Raw genomic sequence first — 17,659 nt, 5'->3', positions numbered from 1 at the left:
GGGCGTGGCTGTAAAGGCCCAGAGAGCCCCTTCCCAACAGTTATAATCAGTAGAGACCTCTACACCCATTCCTTACAGGGAAACAGGTGGGCACCAAAACCTCCCTACCTCCAACTTACTTCCAAGAACTTAAAGTCTCCATATTTCACGTAGACTGTTTTGATGCCGTTAAATGCGAGCTCCAGTTCCTTTAAGGCTGGAAATGTGTGAAATGCCTCTACAGGGGGAGGAAAAAGAGAGAATCTGTAGTTTGGGAAGGACTTAAGAGAAAGATATTAACAGTGGTCAATTACTGGTTCCCCCTGGGATAGGCCAGGCACTGTGTAAGCTGCTTTATATACATGGCCTCTGAATCTCTAACAACCCTGAAAAATAGGGATTACTACTTCCATTCCACTGCTGAGGAAACCGTGGCTCAGCTAGGCTAGCTGATTTGCTAGAAACAGAACTGCTCGTAAGTGGAAGAGCTAAGAATTGAATCTAAGTCTAATGCCAAAGGCCATTTAAAAAATTACCTATATTATTTATGATTATAAAAGTAAAACATACCCACCAAAAAAAGTCAAAAAACACAGAAAAATAAAAGTTCCCTTTAATCTTAACACCCAGAGATAACTATTGAAAGTTTCATGTATGATACTCTAGACTTTTTCTCATGTGCATCCTGAAGCACTCACACACCTTTGACAAAAATGGAATCATACCATACACATTGTGCTGTGACTTGCTTTTTTTCCCTTAACAACATGACTTAAAGATTGCTCCACGTCAAAACATATAGATCTGCATAATGTCTGAGTTACATTCTATGGTATAGACATACCCTGGTTTATTTAACCATTCCCCTACTGATAGTCTTTAGACTATTTGGATAAAAGAGAAGAACACTTTTTCCCTTCTGCTGAGAACTGAACCTCGGGTTAACTATCTAGCTCTGTTTCCCTGGTAATCTGAAACAAACAGTATGGCAACTGTGTTACTAGGCAGTATTGCTATGGTAAAAATGACCCCAGATTGGTAAGTCACATCTGGCCTAGGAGAAAGTACAAATGAACTACAAACATCTGAAGGGGGCACCATAACTTTGGGCTTCCCTGTGTGTGCTGACTCCTATAATTGGACACGTCCTTTGCAGAAACTCTAGGAGCTATGTCTATCAAGGGTTACAACGGCTACTTGCTCCTGTGGGGAAGGAGGTTTCTAAGCCAGAGTGGCTCCTGCATCTACCCCATGAGAGCCTCGTTGCCTTGGCCCTGAGCTGGGTGCCACAGAGAATGGTTCATGGACGGCTGCATGGACTGCTCCATCAACTGCTGTGAGGACTCCACTGAAGAGGAACTGCAGATGCCATGCTGCTGGCACACTGTGTGGAATTACTCAGAGCCTTCTAAGTAAACCTGGCGTCAGTGTGGCCTCTGGTGGTTTTCTGAGTTAGAATGTTCAGTAGAGCCTCATGAAAAGACTGCTTGGTAGATATTTCAGGATGTTTCCCAAGAACATTCTTGTACAAGCATGTTTCTATAGAATAAATTCCTGGAAGTAGAACTACTAGATTAAAGGTGATGACTATTTTAAGAGACATTGTCAAACCGCCTTCCAAAGATATTGCTCCAATTTATTACACTTCTGCCAGTTGAATATGAGGGTATCCGCTTCCCCACTAATGCTGGCTGTCACCAGTCCTTCTCATTTTTGCCAATATTTGATAGGCAGAAAATAGTATTTTGATGCTGTTTTAATTATTAGTGAAGTTGAGTATCTTTTTACATGCCTGTTGCCTTTGTGCTTCAAGCCCATGTTCCTGCAGAACACACTGTTTCCTGAAGGGCAGGGACTCTGTTAACATGCTTCTTTAAAAATACCTCTTAATCTGAACACATTCAAAACTGAACTCATCTTATTTCTCCCCAAACCTGCCTCTCCTCTAGTGCTCTCTGTGAATCCCCCTGGCTCTTCCCTCTCTCCATATGCCCATTAGAAACCAAGTCCTGTTATTTCTACCTCCTCCTCTGAATCTCTCTCTCTCAATCCCCTTCACCCCTGCTGCCACAGCCCTGGTTTAGGCCTCATCTCCCCTTCCCTGGAAAAATGAAACTGTCTCCCAGGTTTCCTGGCCTCCATCTTCTTCCTTATAAGCCACCCTCCTCATAGCCACCACTGAGCCTCTCTATTTAAAAGCCTTTGAAGGCTCTCTTTTGCCTGTAGGTTTAAGTCCAAGTCACTCAGGGCCCTTGATAATCTATTCCCGACCAAACTTTCTAGTCTCCATTCTCCCCTATCTGCATTGTTTGCTAACAACAAAGCCTCTTCAGGGGCCCTGATCAGGCACTGCCATCCCACATCTACTCTGTTGGCCTGAAATGCCTTCTTACCCTCTAGTTCCTGAGTCACTCCTATTCATTCTTTAGGTCTCAGATCAGGAGCCCCTCTTCTCAGAAGTTTCTCCTGACACTCTGGCCTGGGCTGAAGTCCCACTATATGCTTGCATAGCATTTTCTGATTCCCTCTATCATTGCACTTACTGCATCCTGCCAGAACTGTCTGTGTCTGAGCCCATCTCTCCCACCAAACTATGAGCTCACCAGAACAGGAACTGGATGCATTCATTTCTAAAAGCCAAGGATTCACACAGTCCCGACACCCAGCAGGGGGTGCTGTGGATTTGCTGAATAAACAAGAACCTTTTTGCTCCTATAGTAGCTCTTACGGGCTTAAGAACATTTTTACACATCTATCTCACCTGAGCCTATAAGGCAACCTGACTTGGGAAGGCAGAAAGGAAGGGAATTTTCTCCATCTACAGATAGAGAAGCAGCAGTTCAGAGAAATCTTTTAAGTAGGTAGTGCCAGCTCTGGGCTGGAATCCAGGTCTGTGTGTTCTCCAGCACCTAGCTTACTGCACTCCAAAAAAGAGATGCGTGGCCAGTCAGGGATGGACTGACAGGCAAGTTCTAACACGAGTGACTGGCTGTGCCAGCCAAGAGGCAGAAGGTGATTTTCAGGAAGAAAAAGCTTACCTAGAGGCAGGAGGTTTTCTGAGGCATTGACGTAAATCACAGAATGAAAATGCTTGAAGTCCTTTTCCTTAGCCTGTGGGAAGGCAGTTGAAAGAACACAAGATTAGTTCCCTGCCTGGAGGCCTTGCCAAAGCTCCAGAGCTGCTGTCAGAAGGAGAGAAGCCCTAATGGGGTAAGACACACCCTCAGCACAAGAGCAGCACTTGTTGAGGGCTGGAAGGGCTTTTCCGCTTCTTTTATTCTGTTATGAAATATTTCAAATGTATAGAAAAGTACCATGAATGAGATTCTGAAGACCCACGTAACCACTATCCAGCTTCAATAAATCTGAATATTTTGCTGTCTTTGCTTCAAATTTCTTTAAAGAAATAAAACATTACAGAGAGTTGACCACGCACCCCCCGCCTCCCCCCACATCCCTCTCCAGTCACATTCTTCTCCCTCTTGCCCACAGGTAACAGCTATCCTGAACCGGTGAGTAGTCACTCCTATACCTGTTTATACTTATATTACATATATGTGTATCCATAAAGCATATAGAGTATTTCTATTTACATGTTTTAAAACTTTATATCAAATGCAATCATACTGTAGAAATCATTCTGCAACCTGACTTTTTCACTCAACACTATGTTTCTGAGATTTACTTGTGTTGATACACACAGATCTTTTGAGATTTACTTATGTTGATACATGTAGCTCTAGTTCATTCATTTTAATTGCTGTATAGTATAATACAAGCTATCTCTCTTCACATGCCATGGAAGGCCTACAAACCAAAAATATATGCCATAATATCCTGTATATACATTGGCTAATGATGAGACACAAATTTGGCTCCAAGCTACCTATTAGCCAATGCAAAGAAAGAAACATGACTCATTATACGAGTCACAGTGTCTATAAGCTAAGAACAAACTCGCATCTTGAGAGAACCATTACCACTCCTGGCACTGAAACCTGAGAGAAATTTCGCCTGCAGGCTTTTTGATGGGAACTCAGAGGCACATATAGAATCATGCCCCAATAAAATTCGATGGCAAAGTCAAACCCACTTCCATAAGGCTATTTCCTTTAATTCACCTCACATGGGACAATGGCAATACCAAATTTACAGCAAAAGATTGTGCTTGAAAGTTGTTTCCACCCAGTGAGTTGTTGTCTGACCTCTCCCTCCCTTGCGAGCAGATTCTCAGTCCCCAGGGACTCTGGAAGTACACTGGACAACAGCTAGGAGCCACCTCAGGTCTGGCTCACCCTATCACATCTCTGCTGGCTGGCCTTACCTTGGAGAACTTCAGGCCGCTGACATTAACGTTGCACAGGTCCGATGGCTTCCTCACACAGTGGTGCTTCAGCTAGAACACAGGGCAGAGAGTCAGCTCTCAAGGCCCCAGCAAAGGATATAACTGGCCAAGACCACAAATGACTCCCTGTCGAGGAAGGCGGCCTGGTACAGTGGAAAAAGCACGGGCTTTGGAGGTGCTTGGAACCGAGCTCGCATCTCGGCTCTCCCACCTGTTCCCCATCTGTAAGATGGGGCCAGTAACGTTGACTTTATGGGGGTCTTAGGAGGATTCCTTCCTCTCTGTTCCCTCTCTGTCTTTTCTGGCCCCCCACTTCCTCTACCTGGCTCTTAAAAAAAAAATCTCTATTTCTGGGGCTTTACCAATCTCATACATTTGTGATAATTTGTTTGCTTGTTCATTCATTCATTTATTCATTCATTCATGCATCCATTCACCAAATATTTACTAAGCACTACTTTGGGCCATGTATTGTGCTAAACATGTCAACAAACTTTCCACTAATCCTAACTAAACCCTTTGACACAGTATGACTATCTCCCTTTTTAAACGAGAAAAACAAAGCTAAGAGAGAGAAAGTGCCTTGTGTAAGGTCCCACAGCTAGTAAGTGATAGATCTGTGATTTGAATTCAAATCTATAATCACTAAATTCTGTGCTCTTTTGACTACCATATGTTGCCCCTCATAATTAAAAAGTTAGACGGAAACCTCAGCTTTGAAGCTTCTATTTCTGTTTAACCAAACCGCATTCCTTGTTTCTGTTAATCCTTTATTTATGGTATCTACTATGTTTAGCTACGGAACTAGGCATTGGGATGACAATGAAGTAAAAGCAGAAATATTCCCTGCCTTCACAGAACTTACAAATGCATGGAAGCCAAGTAGCAAGCAAGTATTTCTGAATGTGATAAATATTTTAAAGGAGAAATTCAAGATGCTATGGGAGAAAACAACAGGAGGGCCTAACCTCAGTCTGGAAGTGAGAAAATATCTACTTGAGGAAGTAACATTTCATCTGAGACCTAAGAGCCAAGCAGGAGTTGGTCATGAAAGTGGGTGGCAGAGGCTATGAAAGTTATAAAGGCAGGAAAAAGCAAGATGCTTTTGAGAGGATGAAAATCAACAAGATAAGCTAGGGAGGCAGTCATTAGATCATTTGGGTCCATGCCAGCTCTGTAGAGAGGTGTGGATTTTATCCTACAGTCAATGGAAAGCTGTCAGAGGCTTTTTGGCAGAGGGCTGACAGCAATTTTTATAAAAACTGCTATGTCTGATACACATAGAAAGGACGAGAAGACAGAAGAGGGAGGGAAGAGACCAATATACCAGACATCATTAATTACCTTCCCTACAGCCACTTCTCTACCTCTTCCTTGTTCAAGACCCCCCAGTGTCACCCACATTTCTCCAAGTGGATGTGTCCTTTAAGCCCCAGCTCAAAGGGATAAGTCTTGACTCATCTAATCCAGTCATGGAGGTCATGTTCCCCTAACCAGTGATTGTTGAGACATGTGATACAGGTCTGGCCAATGAGACACTGGCTGCTGGCAGTGGGAGGCCAGTTCTGGGAAGCTTTTTCTTACTTTTAAAAATAAATATAAGACAGTGACAATCCTTTTTCTACCACTGGATGTTATCCTTTATATGTGATGACTGGAGTTGCTGCAGCCATCTTGGGATCATGAAGGCAATCAGCCCAAGAGGACAAGTTAATATGTTGAGGATATAAGAGCATAAAGATGGAGGAACCTGGGCCTTGGAAGATGTCATTAAACCAGTAAATTAACCTACTCTGGAATAACAATGCTTCTGGCTTCCTTTTATGTGAAATAAAAGCATTCTAGCTGGTTCAAACTAGTTAGGAAGTTATTGAATTAGTCTAATAAAAGATGATGGTGGCCCAGATTAGGGTGGCAGTGGAGATGAGGAGAAGAATACAGATTTTACAACTATTTAATAAAAGTGCCCAAGCTTGGTAATGGTGGGTGTGAGGGCAGTGAGGGAGAGGCAAGGATCAAGGATAACCCCAGGTTACTGGCTTGGTGACTGGGTAGATAACAGTGCCATCATAGAGACAGTATAGTAAACACTAGAAAAGAGGTATGTTTTGGGACCTGGAGTAAGGCAATTGGTTCAGAGGTCACTATGAGGTGCCAGTGAAACATCAAGTGGAACTATTCAATGGCGGGCGAGTAACCCATTACTCAGAAAAATATCCTTGTGGCTTGTGCTATCCAAAGTGGCAACAGGGGTAACAAGCCATCTCGATTAACGTGGGAATGTACATGTTGTTGGAAACAAAGAGAAAAAGAAGATCATTGTGGGAAGTGTTTCGGCCCCTCATCAATACTGTTGTTTCAGCCCTCCTCACCCCCAGTGAGAAGTGGACATAATAATGAAAGAAATTCCACGGGACTCTGCAGAAAGCTTACACTACTCACCTTGAGGTGAGATGCAACCAGCTGCCTCCTCAGAGCTCTCTTTCAACATCTGATCTGTGCAGAAACCCATCTCTTGGGAACCATAAGCAGAGCTTGGGAACAAAATAGGCTGCCAGAGAGTCCTTCTTAGGGAGCTATGAGAACTGGACCGCACATTAATATTGGTTTGCAAACGTGTCTTTCTTTGCAAAGCCACTGAGGCGTTGCACAGAGCAGATGTGAAATTACCTGGCTGGTCTCCAACACAGCCACCCCAGTCCTCTTCGTAAAGCCTGCCCCAGGCACTGGGTCATATCTGGTCGGCTTCCCTGGCCTTCAGCCAGACACTAAACCAAAAGGACAAAGGTCATGGAGTGTAGGACCTCCCCAGTCCCCTCGCTCCTGGAGAGATCTCATCAGAGCAGAGCAGGAATCTGTATACCCTACTAGGTGCTGGAATGGGATTTTCAATTCACTGTTCCCCCTGACCTACTCCTTTGCCTCTCCAACTTAATGAAGAGTTTCCACCTGATATAATGTAAAGGCACAGGCTTTGGAGTCAGTAGACCCGAATTCTAATCCTGAGTAGTTTTAATCCTGAGTAGACCAGAGTTCTAATTCCTAGCTGTGGGACCTTGGCCAAGGCAAATTACATCAGTTTTCCCATCTGCACAATAGCAACAACATCATAGGGATGACAATACCTACTCACGAGGTGGATGTAAGGAAAGCTTTACATGTCAAGAAAGCTTCAGGTCCCTTCATCATCCTGTCTGTACTCAATTTGCCAAGATCACTCTAATAGTTTGGGGTGGGCTTGGAATGGTTGTACCAGAGTGGAGCAGGGTGAGTCCTTGCCCTCCACCAAGACAGTCATCTGCTGATGCTGCCAGCCATCCAGGATGCATTGACTCTCACCAGAAAAGCCCGGTCCAGTACACGTCCAGGAATGTCCACTTGGTTTTCCCGTCGAGACCCTTTCTTCCCTCCGACCTCTAAAGAAACCTTCTTCTGGCTTTCCTGACCTTCTGCTGGTGCCTCAACCACACCCTTGGGCCTCCTCTTGAGGTTACATTTCCGAGCCACTAACCAGTATCCTCGGCCTGTTGAGAAGATCAGAACAGTGAGAAGGAGTGAACTCCTCCAAAGCTACAACTAGTGCACTTACAGAATGTTTATCTAGGACACTAAAACCAAAAACAGCTCCTCATTACCTAAAATGCACCAGATACTGTGCTGCTGCTGGGGGTGGGGGTATCTACCTACCTATCTCATTTAATTGGCCCCAAAACCCAGTGAAGACATGTTACTGCCCCCATTTTACAGACGAAAAGGCTAAGACTCAAAGAGGTGGAATGGCTTGCCTAATTCCTTCCTCCACATTTTTGCCTCCAAACTCTAATTGCTCCTTCAAGACTCCCGATGAAGTGCTTCCTGTTCTGTGAAGCCTTCCCCGACTCCCCTCAGCAGAGTTGATCATTTATTCCTGTGCCAACTAGTTACCTGCACCCCACTGCCCCATTTGTCATCTCTTGGGGAAAGTCCAATGTGTGACATTAACTCAACAGGCTCCATTTTCCCAGACCTTACTCTGGACTCCATCATTATAGGGGAAAGGTTATATTCGGAGCTCAGGATAAGAAAATGATAGGACAGTTGGCATTAAAAAAAAACCCAGTAATACAGGTTCACTGTAGAAAGAACTAGAAAACGTATGTAAGCAAAAAGAATATGAGGTTTACTAGTAAGCCTACCTAACAAAAATCACGACAACAGTTTAGAATCTATTCTCTCCTTCATCAGCAGTTTGCTTACTATAAGGCATTCATTGCAATTATTTTTGCAATTGTAATTGCAATTGTCTGTAATTATTTTATTTGTTCACTTGTTTATTGTCTGTCTTGCCCTCTAGGGTGGAAGAACACAGACTTTGTCTGATTCATTCATTTCAATTTTTCCAAGGCCTCACAGAGCTTACCACACTGTGAGTGTTGCTGAATGAATGGCTGGACAAACTCTGAGCCACAGCTCCCCACCTATAATCATCCATTCAGAACTTTTCTGAGCATCTACTTTGTGCTGGGAGCTGGGTTATGGAGAAGAATGAGACAGAGGCCCTGACTCAAAGGAGCTCAACAATGTAAGTGGTCCTGTGGAAGCCCAGAGGGGAGCTACCAGGCTAGGGCATGAGCTAAATCTAGTAAGTTGGAAGCTGATTAGGTGGGGATGGAAAAACCAGGCAGCCTGGGCAGAGGGAAGAGCACAAGAAGTACCCAGAGGTATGAAAGATTGGGACCATGCAGAAGAACAGCACAGAGCTGTGGGAACCAGCGTGGTGCCTCTGACTGCTGGCTCCCTGCCCGCATAGCCCACTACCCCTGCCTCAGGGGCTTGCCCTGGCTTACCTGACCACTGCTGCCAATCCTTCTTGGATGCAGCTCCTGTGTCTGTCTGATACGAGCCAGTTCCCATTCCCACTCCATTTCCCACGGCTGCCCCCAGCTGGGGCATGGACCTTTGTCCTATCCCAACAGCCCTCACTCCAGGAGACTCTGGACTGAGTTGGTGCCAAAACCCCAACACGGCCAGGAAGGAAGGCCCAGAGTGTCAGGAGATGAACATGAGAGCAAAGAGATAAGGCTGGGGAGATCAGCAGAATCAGATCAGAAAAGGTACTGAGGACCAGAATTAGGATTTTGGGTTTTAATGGGATAAGCTTTCAGCAGGAAGAGTATCCATGGGAAGGTTTATTTTTTTTTCCCGTACTTTTTCATTTTGAGATAATATTAGACTTCCAGAAAAGCTGTAAAAATAGTACAGAGTTCCTGTATAGCTTTCACTCAGTTTCCCTAATGTTAACATCGTATATAATCATAATACAAGGATTGAAACCAAGAAATTAACACTGGTACAACATTAGTAATTAATCTACAGCCCTTCTTTGAATTTTGCCAGTTTTCTCACTAATGTCCTCTTTCTGTTCCAGTACCCAATCCAGGATCTCATATTTCATTTAGTTGTCATGCCTCCTTAGTCTCCCCCAATCTGTGACAGTTCTTGTGTGATCCTGACACTTTTGAAGACCACTAGTCAATTATTTTGTAAAACGTCCCTCAATCTGAATTTGTGTGATGCTTCCAATAATTAGATTAAAGCTTTCTACTTCGGCAAAACTACCACAGAAGTGATGCTATGCCCTTCTCAGCGTATCATATCAGAGGGTCATGATGTCAATATGTCTTATTACTGGTGATGTCTTTTTTTTTTTTTATTTTGGTGAGGAAGATTAGCCCTGAGCTAACATCAGTTGCCAATCCTCCTCTTTTTCCTGAGAAAGACTGGCCCCGGGCTAACATCCGTGCCCATCTTCCTCTACTTTATATGTTGGACGCCTGCCACAGCATGGCTTGATAAGCAGTGCATTGGTCTGCACCTGGGATCCGAAGCTGTGAACCCTGTCCCCCAAAGTGGAGTGCACGAACCTAACCACTACGCCACCAGGCCGGCCCACTGGTGATGTTAATTTTGATCACTCGGTTAAGGTGGTGTCGGCCTAGTTTCTCTACTGAGAAGTTACTATTTTTCCCTTTGTAATTAATAAAGATATCTTGAGACGATGCAAATATCCTGTTTCTCGTCATACTTTGACCCATTAATTCTAGCATCTGTGATGGCTGACTTTATCTGTCACCTTGGCTAAGCTATGGTAAGCAGTTATTCAATCAAACATGAATCTAGGTGTTGCTGTAAAGGTATTTTGTAGATGTGGCTAACATCTACAGTTAGTTGACTTTAAGTAAAGGAGACTATCCTTAATAACGTGTGGATAACCGCATCATCACAATCACAATCACAATCAGTCGAAAGACCTTAAAAGCAAAATTTAACCTTAAGACTGTAGCATCAGCTCTTCTCTGAGTTTTCAGCCTGCCTGCCCTACATATCTCAGATTTGCCAGCCCCTATCATTTCATAAGCCGATTTCTTGAAATATATAACGTATATATATGTGTGTGTGTCTATATACAGTCATGTGCTGCATAATGATATTTTGGTCAATGACAGACTGCATATACGACAGCGGTCCCATAAGATTAGTACTATATAGCCTAGGTGTGTAGTAGGCCATACCATCCAGACCTGTGTAAGTACACTCTATGATGTTCGCACAATGATGAAATCACCTAACAACGCATATCTCAGAATATATCCGCACCATTAAGCGACATGTGACTATATATGTACATACACACATAAATGTATATGGAAACAGAACTAGTAGGATATATATAGATATCCTATTGATTCTATTTCTCTGAGGAACGCTGACTGATATAGCATCAGAAGAAGTTTCTCATCTGTAAAAATTATTATTGTGATGTTTTAATAGTGATTTTCTGTTTCCCTCATTCCTTGTACATTTATTAACTGGAATTCTACTATAAGGAAGAGCTGTTCCTTCTCCCCAACTTAAATTTATGTATTCAAATATTTATTTATATCAGTATGGGCTCATGGATATTTATTTAGTCTATGCTTTACAACCCAATTCTACCTTTATTTACTTTTTGACTCAGACTGTCCCAGCTTTGGCCATTGGGAGCTCCTTCAAGTTGGCTCCTATGTCCTTTTGATATACCCTCATCATTTTTCTGAGCACTTCTTTACTTTTTGGCACCATACAATGTTCCAGGCTCAATTTGTATTTTTTCTGCCCCAGGCCTGTAAACAACTTTTTCTCTGAGCAGTCCTGGCTCCTTTTGTTGGAGAATGGTATTTAGAAACCAAAGATCTAGGTGCCAGGTATGCTCTTCGAGATTGTGGTGTCACTGCTTTCAGTGGACTAGGAAATATATGTACATATACCAACACATGCAGATACACACAGCTACGTTCATTTATCTGTCCATCTGTGTGTGTGTGAGGGGGTGTGGGTGTGAAATTACGAGTCCACACTGAGAGCTCCATATGGAGGGGTTTTAAACAGGTAGGTCTCTATATGAAAAATGAAATCACCTAAAGAAGTGGGAGGACAGACTGGAGGAGAAGTTTCTTCCAATACTGCATGTACAGAGTGGCCAGCAAGCCACTTCATCTAGAGTAAACAAGGGGTACTTCTGCCTTGCTATACCCTTCAAAGCAACAAATCCAAACCACTGAACCCAGACTTCTCAACAGTGTTCCATCTAGAGGGCTCTGCTCAGTGTTATGAGGAGTCCCTGCCCCAGGGGAGTTGTTAACTGGATAAATGTTTGAAAAACTACTTAGAAGAGTCAAGTTTAAGCCATTTTATTTAGGAGCTTGGCAGAATATGATTATTCATCAAATAAGAAACACAGAAAGGAAGATGGTTCCCAAGAGGGGACAGGTACTGAGGGCTGAGTAGCTGGACCCAGCTTATTGGAAGAAGTGGGAGAAGAGCTGGGCTTTGTGGGATGGGAAGAGTTTGGATAACTGGAATGAGGGCTGGAACATTCTGGGCAAATAAAAAAGAGCACTACAGAATAGGGCATAAATAAAGGAATGGGGTTGTAGCAAAGGATACAGGGTGGTTCGACTCAACATAGAACAGCAGGTAAAGGGGCCAGCAGTGAGAAGTCACTGAACAGAAGGGAACACTATGGTTAGATATGTACTTTAGAAGGCTCCCTGAGGCTGCTGGGGGAAGATGGACTGGAAGGGATGGGATTTGGTGGGGCAGGGAACAGTAGTGAAGAGGCTGGAGAGGAATAAACGGATATGAGACATTCTAAAGCAGGAGCTTTAGAGGCAAAGGTACCCATTTGAGAAGTCACCTGACCTTCCTCTGGCATGCGAAGCAGATTTTTGGCTGGAAAGCAGTTGTTCAGGTAAGGATTCCCATCATCCAGCTTGTAGATTCCTGAGGAGGCCATCTTCCTGAGAGCCAAGCAAGGAAAAGTGAGGAAGAAGAGAGTGAGAAGATGCAGCATTGCTCTCTCACCCCAGGGCAGCTTGTGACCCTTCAGGACCACCACACGCCCCATCCCTGCGGCCCTAGAGGCCCATTGCCCTGCTTCAGAAATGGGCTGGCCCTTTAGATGAAGAGGAAGACAAGGCCCTGGGTTTTTCATTTCAATCAATCCTAACTCAGTGGAACACTAGAAAAAGCATCACTTTTGGGCTCAGGCGGACCTAGTTTGAATCCTGGCTCTTTCTTTCCTTGCTCTATGACTGGAAAAGTTACTCTACTTGTCTGAGCCTCAGTTTCCTCACCTGTAAAATGGGGGTAATAACTCCTACCTTAATAGACAGGTGAGATGATCAAGTTAGAAAGGCAGTGCCTGGTACATAATAAGTGCTCGCTAGAAATGGTCTTTGTTTTCACTGAGTTCAGAGAAGAGGGGCTCACATTTTAGGCAAGATGATGTGCGAATAATGAGACTTGAACTGGATAAATAGGATTTGAGGGATGAATTGAGTTTGCTGATAGAGAAGGATCAACATGCCAAACAGAAAAGGCCACAGGACCAAGGGCATGGTGGTGGGCATGCCTCGCACAGTAAAGAAACAACCTGACCCAGGAAGGGGAAGACGTGTGTTTGTGTCTTGGACACTAAGGCTGGACAGGAAGGATGGTGCCTGCTCCTGAAGGGCCTTCAGTGCCAGGCTGGGAGCTCAGGCTTCACCTCGTCGGTAATTGAGAGCCATGGATGATATCTGAGCTGGGGACAGCCATGACTCAAGCTGTGCTTTAGAAGGAGGTCTAACAGAAATAATGCTAGGTGAAACTGGATTCCATTGAATCCGCTGGTCACTGAGTCATGACAATTCCAGCTCAGAAATACTGTTGCAATGCACTACTTTTCTCTGTCTGTCACTGCTCTTTCATCATCTCCCACCTAAAATACTGCCACAGGCTTCTGACTGGATTTCCACTGAGCGTGAAGGCCAAACGCTTGAGCCTGGTCGTAAGGCCCTGGAGTCCTCTGTCCTAACCTCTCCAGCTCCAGTTAGCCCTGCCCGTCAGGCTCACAGATTCATTTTCTATTCCCAAAACATCTCACCCACATTCAGTCTTCCCTGCCTCTGTTCTTGGGGCTCCTCTGGCCTAAAAGAGCCTTCTCCATCTTGTTCATCTGGTTGATCTCATGCTTTAAGATTCAAGTCAAATGTCACTTCCTTTAGGAATAAACCTCTCATCAAAGATCAAAATTTCTTAAACCTTGAGCTCTTAGAGATTTGAGATTTTTCTTTAAAGGGACCCAGCCATTCCCAAAACTGCTTTGGGACAGCTTCAAACCACTTGGGGTAGCAGAGGTTTGGGAGCCTGTAAGCCCCTGGACAAGGGAAGGGAGGCCATGTGGGATGCTGAGATGGAGGATCTGGGAAGAGATTCAGTAAAAGGAAGGAGTAGAGTGGAAAGCTGGGATCAGGTGTTTCTTGGAAGTGACAAATACGAAAAGCAGAGCGGTGCAGTAGGAAGGGGAACAATTTTGGAGACAAGAGGCTTAAATTTGAGTCTAGTTTCTACCACTAAGCTGAGTAACCTTGGGCAAACCATTTTACTTCTTCATGCCTCAGATTTCTCACATAGAAAATGAGGATAAAAACTCGTGCCTCCGAGAATTGTTCTAAGGATTAAGAATAAATAAATAGAAAAAAGCTTCTTTCTAGACCCAGTCCAGATGCCATCCCTTCCACAAAGCTATCACTGAGCCTCCCAGAGGGAAATAATTGCTGCTTTGGCTAAATCCTGGAGTATTTCCTCTTTATCTCTTTCATGGCTGGGGCCCCTTCTACCTCATAAAATTACTAACAATCATGTGGGGGCTCCTTCAATGGTCTATGAACCTCGAAGTCTGGAAACATGTCCAATTCACTATCTCTTCTTCCACTCTTGGAACGCTCATAGGAAACACCCAATAAACATGTGAGCCAAAGGAAGGATACGATGGTACTCCCAGGGCCAGGGGTTTTTATACATATTTCTGATCTCCCTAATTAGACTCTAAGCTCCTCCAGAGGAAGGGTAGCATCTATGGTGGTATGGTGTTCAGCTCTTTATTCCCAGCACTTAACAAGCACCTGGCACATAACAGATTCCATAACTATCTATGAAATGAATGTGTGATGTTGCTATCTCCTTTGGTCCAACACAGGGCACTGTGAATTTCCTGATCCCTAACCACCCTGAAAAGGGTTGGAGGCCCCTCCTATGTGTTCCCATGACACTCCCTACTTCTCCTGGTATAGTACTTATCACTTTATTAAAATTGTTTGCTCCCTTACCAACTTCCCACCTGCCATGGGGCATATGATATCTTACTCACCTATGTAATCCCAGAGCATAGCATAGAGCTTAGAACTCACTAAAAATGTGTTGGGGAAGATGAATGGATAGATGGATGGACGGGGAAAGATAAATAGTCACTGAGTCACTCTGTCTTTCAGGAAATCTGCCTTGTGACCAACCACACCTATCTGCTAGATAGGTGAATGAATGAATGAGTAAATAGCTGGCTGGGAGATGTTAGAGACGATGACCGTTGGAGAAAGCTCCAGTAACTTACGGAGTATGGGGAACTTGCTTCTGGTTTGCACAGTACTTACTTGATATTTGGCCTTGGGAAAGGCCCCTTGACTTCTTTTTTTTTTTGTTTCTTCACCTGTAAAATACATATTACACTCCTTCTTAGCTTGCCATTCAGAGCTCTTGAACATTCTCATTAATTATATCCTACTGTGACTCTTCTGCTGCAAAATGTGTCTCACCTGGGGCCTAGAAAAATACCACAGGACTAACGATCCCAGAAACAGATAGATGTAGATGTAGAGATAGAGACAGAGACATAGATGGGAAGGTGAAACAGAAGAGCAATTTTATGACAATGGGGTGGGACTAGAGCACTTAAATAAGATGTGCAAATCATAAATCAGAAAAGAAAGGATCGTTTCTATGATCATTTACACAAAATAAATTTATGTATGGTAAAAGTAGCAAAGACAACGTTGAAAGATAAGAAACAATCTGGGAAAAGATATTTGCTATGCATATAACACAAAGGCTGAATCAGACTCAAACTGATGGGGGGCATACAGACCAAGACACAACTAATCACAGAAATTCCAGTTCTCTATGAGGAATCCTGGGTGAGAAGGTGTGGATTTACAACTAATGGGCTAGGAAGAGCAAATAACCCCCAGGTTACGCTGTCTAGAAAGTAACCCTAGAGAAGTATTAACTTTATCTGTATGGTGGAAAGAAGCAAGGCCAAGTTCCAGACTAGAGGCTGCCTGCCTGGTTGGCTTCAGCTACCTCTGGTCTCTATCTTGAACTTGAAACAGCTAATCTCAATCTAACTGTAGTGCCTCTCAGCTCTAACACATACACACACAGTAATTCTCATCTGCATACATTTGCTTGTTCCATTCCTTTGGCCTATCATGCTTCTGCCCCTCTTCTTTGCCTAGCTCATAGAGGTAGTTTTCCTCTATCTCCCCTCCTCAGTTTGACCCTTCTCTGCTACCATCGCAGGTCCACCTCTTAACAGAGACACTGCCACACTGTACTTTAACAGCCTGCTTACTGTCTTTTCCCGACTCCTCATACCCACAACCCCAGGCTGTGAGCCCCACCAAGGCCAGGCCTGGGTCCTACCTATATCTCTATCTCCAGCACCTCATACAGGGTCTTACTCATTGAAGGGGTTCAATGAGGGTTCACCAAACTAAACTGAATCATGAACACAACACCATGGAGCTGTTCATTCTGTCTGAGAAGAACGAGGTAAGGATCAGGGAAGGCTTCAGATTGCAGGTGACATTAGAGCTGGGTCTTGAAAAATGAGAAGTTATAAAAGATAAACAGCGAAAAGCACAGAGGTGAAGAAATCTCATATTATTTAGTGATAATTATTATCATATGAATGTTAGCTTCACCAAGACAAGTATTTTGCCCGTTATTCAGGGATATATCCCCAGTGAACAGAACAATGACCTTACATAGTAAGCACTCAAGAAATATTTGTTCAATCATTTGGACACTTATGAAGGATTCATGGGGATAAACAAGTGATGCAATGTAATAGATCACAGTATAATAAAATCCTGTTACGTGCTAACTCTAGGTCCCTACGGTAGGAGTTCCACGACAGTGGGCAACAGGTCTGTCTTGATCCCCCAGTATCCCTTAGTACAGTTCTGAGCAATGCTGGTGCTCAATAAATATTTGTGGAAAAAAATTAGTAAAAATCTAGAATACTATTTCTTGCTAAAACTGTAAAAGCAGAGTGGCAGAGGAAGCATACCACGGGTTTTGATGTCAAAAAAACTCCGGCTTCTAAAGCAGGTTCTGATACATGCTGTCTGGCTTGGGGTAAGTTCCTTAGTTTCCTCTTCTGACGGGGCTGTTAGGGGACTAAATGAGAGGATGGACGTAAATGCACATAGGACACCGCCTGGCAGACAGCAGGCACTCAGTGAACGTGAGTTTTCTCTAACACGAAAACATTACTAACAGCTAAAATGACAGCCACCAGAGAGAATAACCGGTAAGTGTTGTAACAGGGCTAGAAAAGGTGGAAAGACGAGCTCCTCCCGCCCCTTTGGAAAACCTAGATCTGAGGTGGGGGAGACTCTCTAACCCCTCAGGCAAAGTAAGTTTCCAGCCACACCTGCCTCCGGCGTCGCTTCCGCCTCCGAGGCGTCCGCGGGGCAGACGTCCCGGTCAGGCGGGATGCGCGCCTGCGAGCCTCCTGAGGATCTCGGGGCCGCTCCACGGTGGCGCCTGCCACTGCCTTCTCCACCCCTTGGTAACCGCGACGCGGTGACTGCCGTGTAGGCGGCAACCGGCGGCCGGAGCTTCTAACTACTACAAGTCCCGGCAAGCCCCGCGGCCACTTCAGCAGGCAACGTCGCGTCAGCCAACCTCGAACTACGGCTCCCGATGGACTCC

The 17,659-nt window shown here is 44.3% G+C and overlaps 1 protein-coding gene across 1 annotated transcript in view; it reads right to left on the bottom strand.

Annotated features, from left to right (window-relative positions):
• XRRA1 (X-ray radiation resistance associated 1) overlaps nucleotides 1–17,543 on the bottom strand; it is a 63,917-nt gene extending 46,374 nt beyond the window's left edge. The window contains 7 exon segments of the mRNA XM_058545606.1: nucleotides 120–217; nucleotides 3,018–3,090; nucleotides 4,304–4,375; nucleotides 7,664–7,848; nucleotides 12,545–12,642; nucleotides 15,316–15,371; nucleotides 17,379–17,543. Coding sequence (XP_058401589.1) covers nucleotides 120–217; nucleotides 3,018–3,090; nucleotides 4,304–4,375; nucleotides 7,664–7,848; nucleotides 12,545–12,638 — 522 coding nt within the window. The 5' untranslated portion in view covers nucleotides 12,639–12,642; nucleotides 15,316–15,371; nucleotides 17,379–17,543.
• Nucleotides 17,544–17,659: the final 116 nt, after the last annotated feature.

The sequence above is a fragment of the Diceros bicornis genome, chromosome 7 (genome assembly GCF_020826845.1).
Source record: "Diceros bicornis minor isolate mBicDic1 chromosome 7, mDicBic1.mat.cur, whole genome shotgun sequence".
Lineage (NCBI taxonomy): Eukaryota > Metazoa > Chordata > Mammalia > Perissodactyla > Rhinocerotidae > Diceros > Diceros bicornis.
Note: the sequence above shows the minus strand (reverse complement) of the source record. Positions and strands in the feature narration are given on the sequence as shown.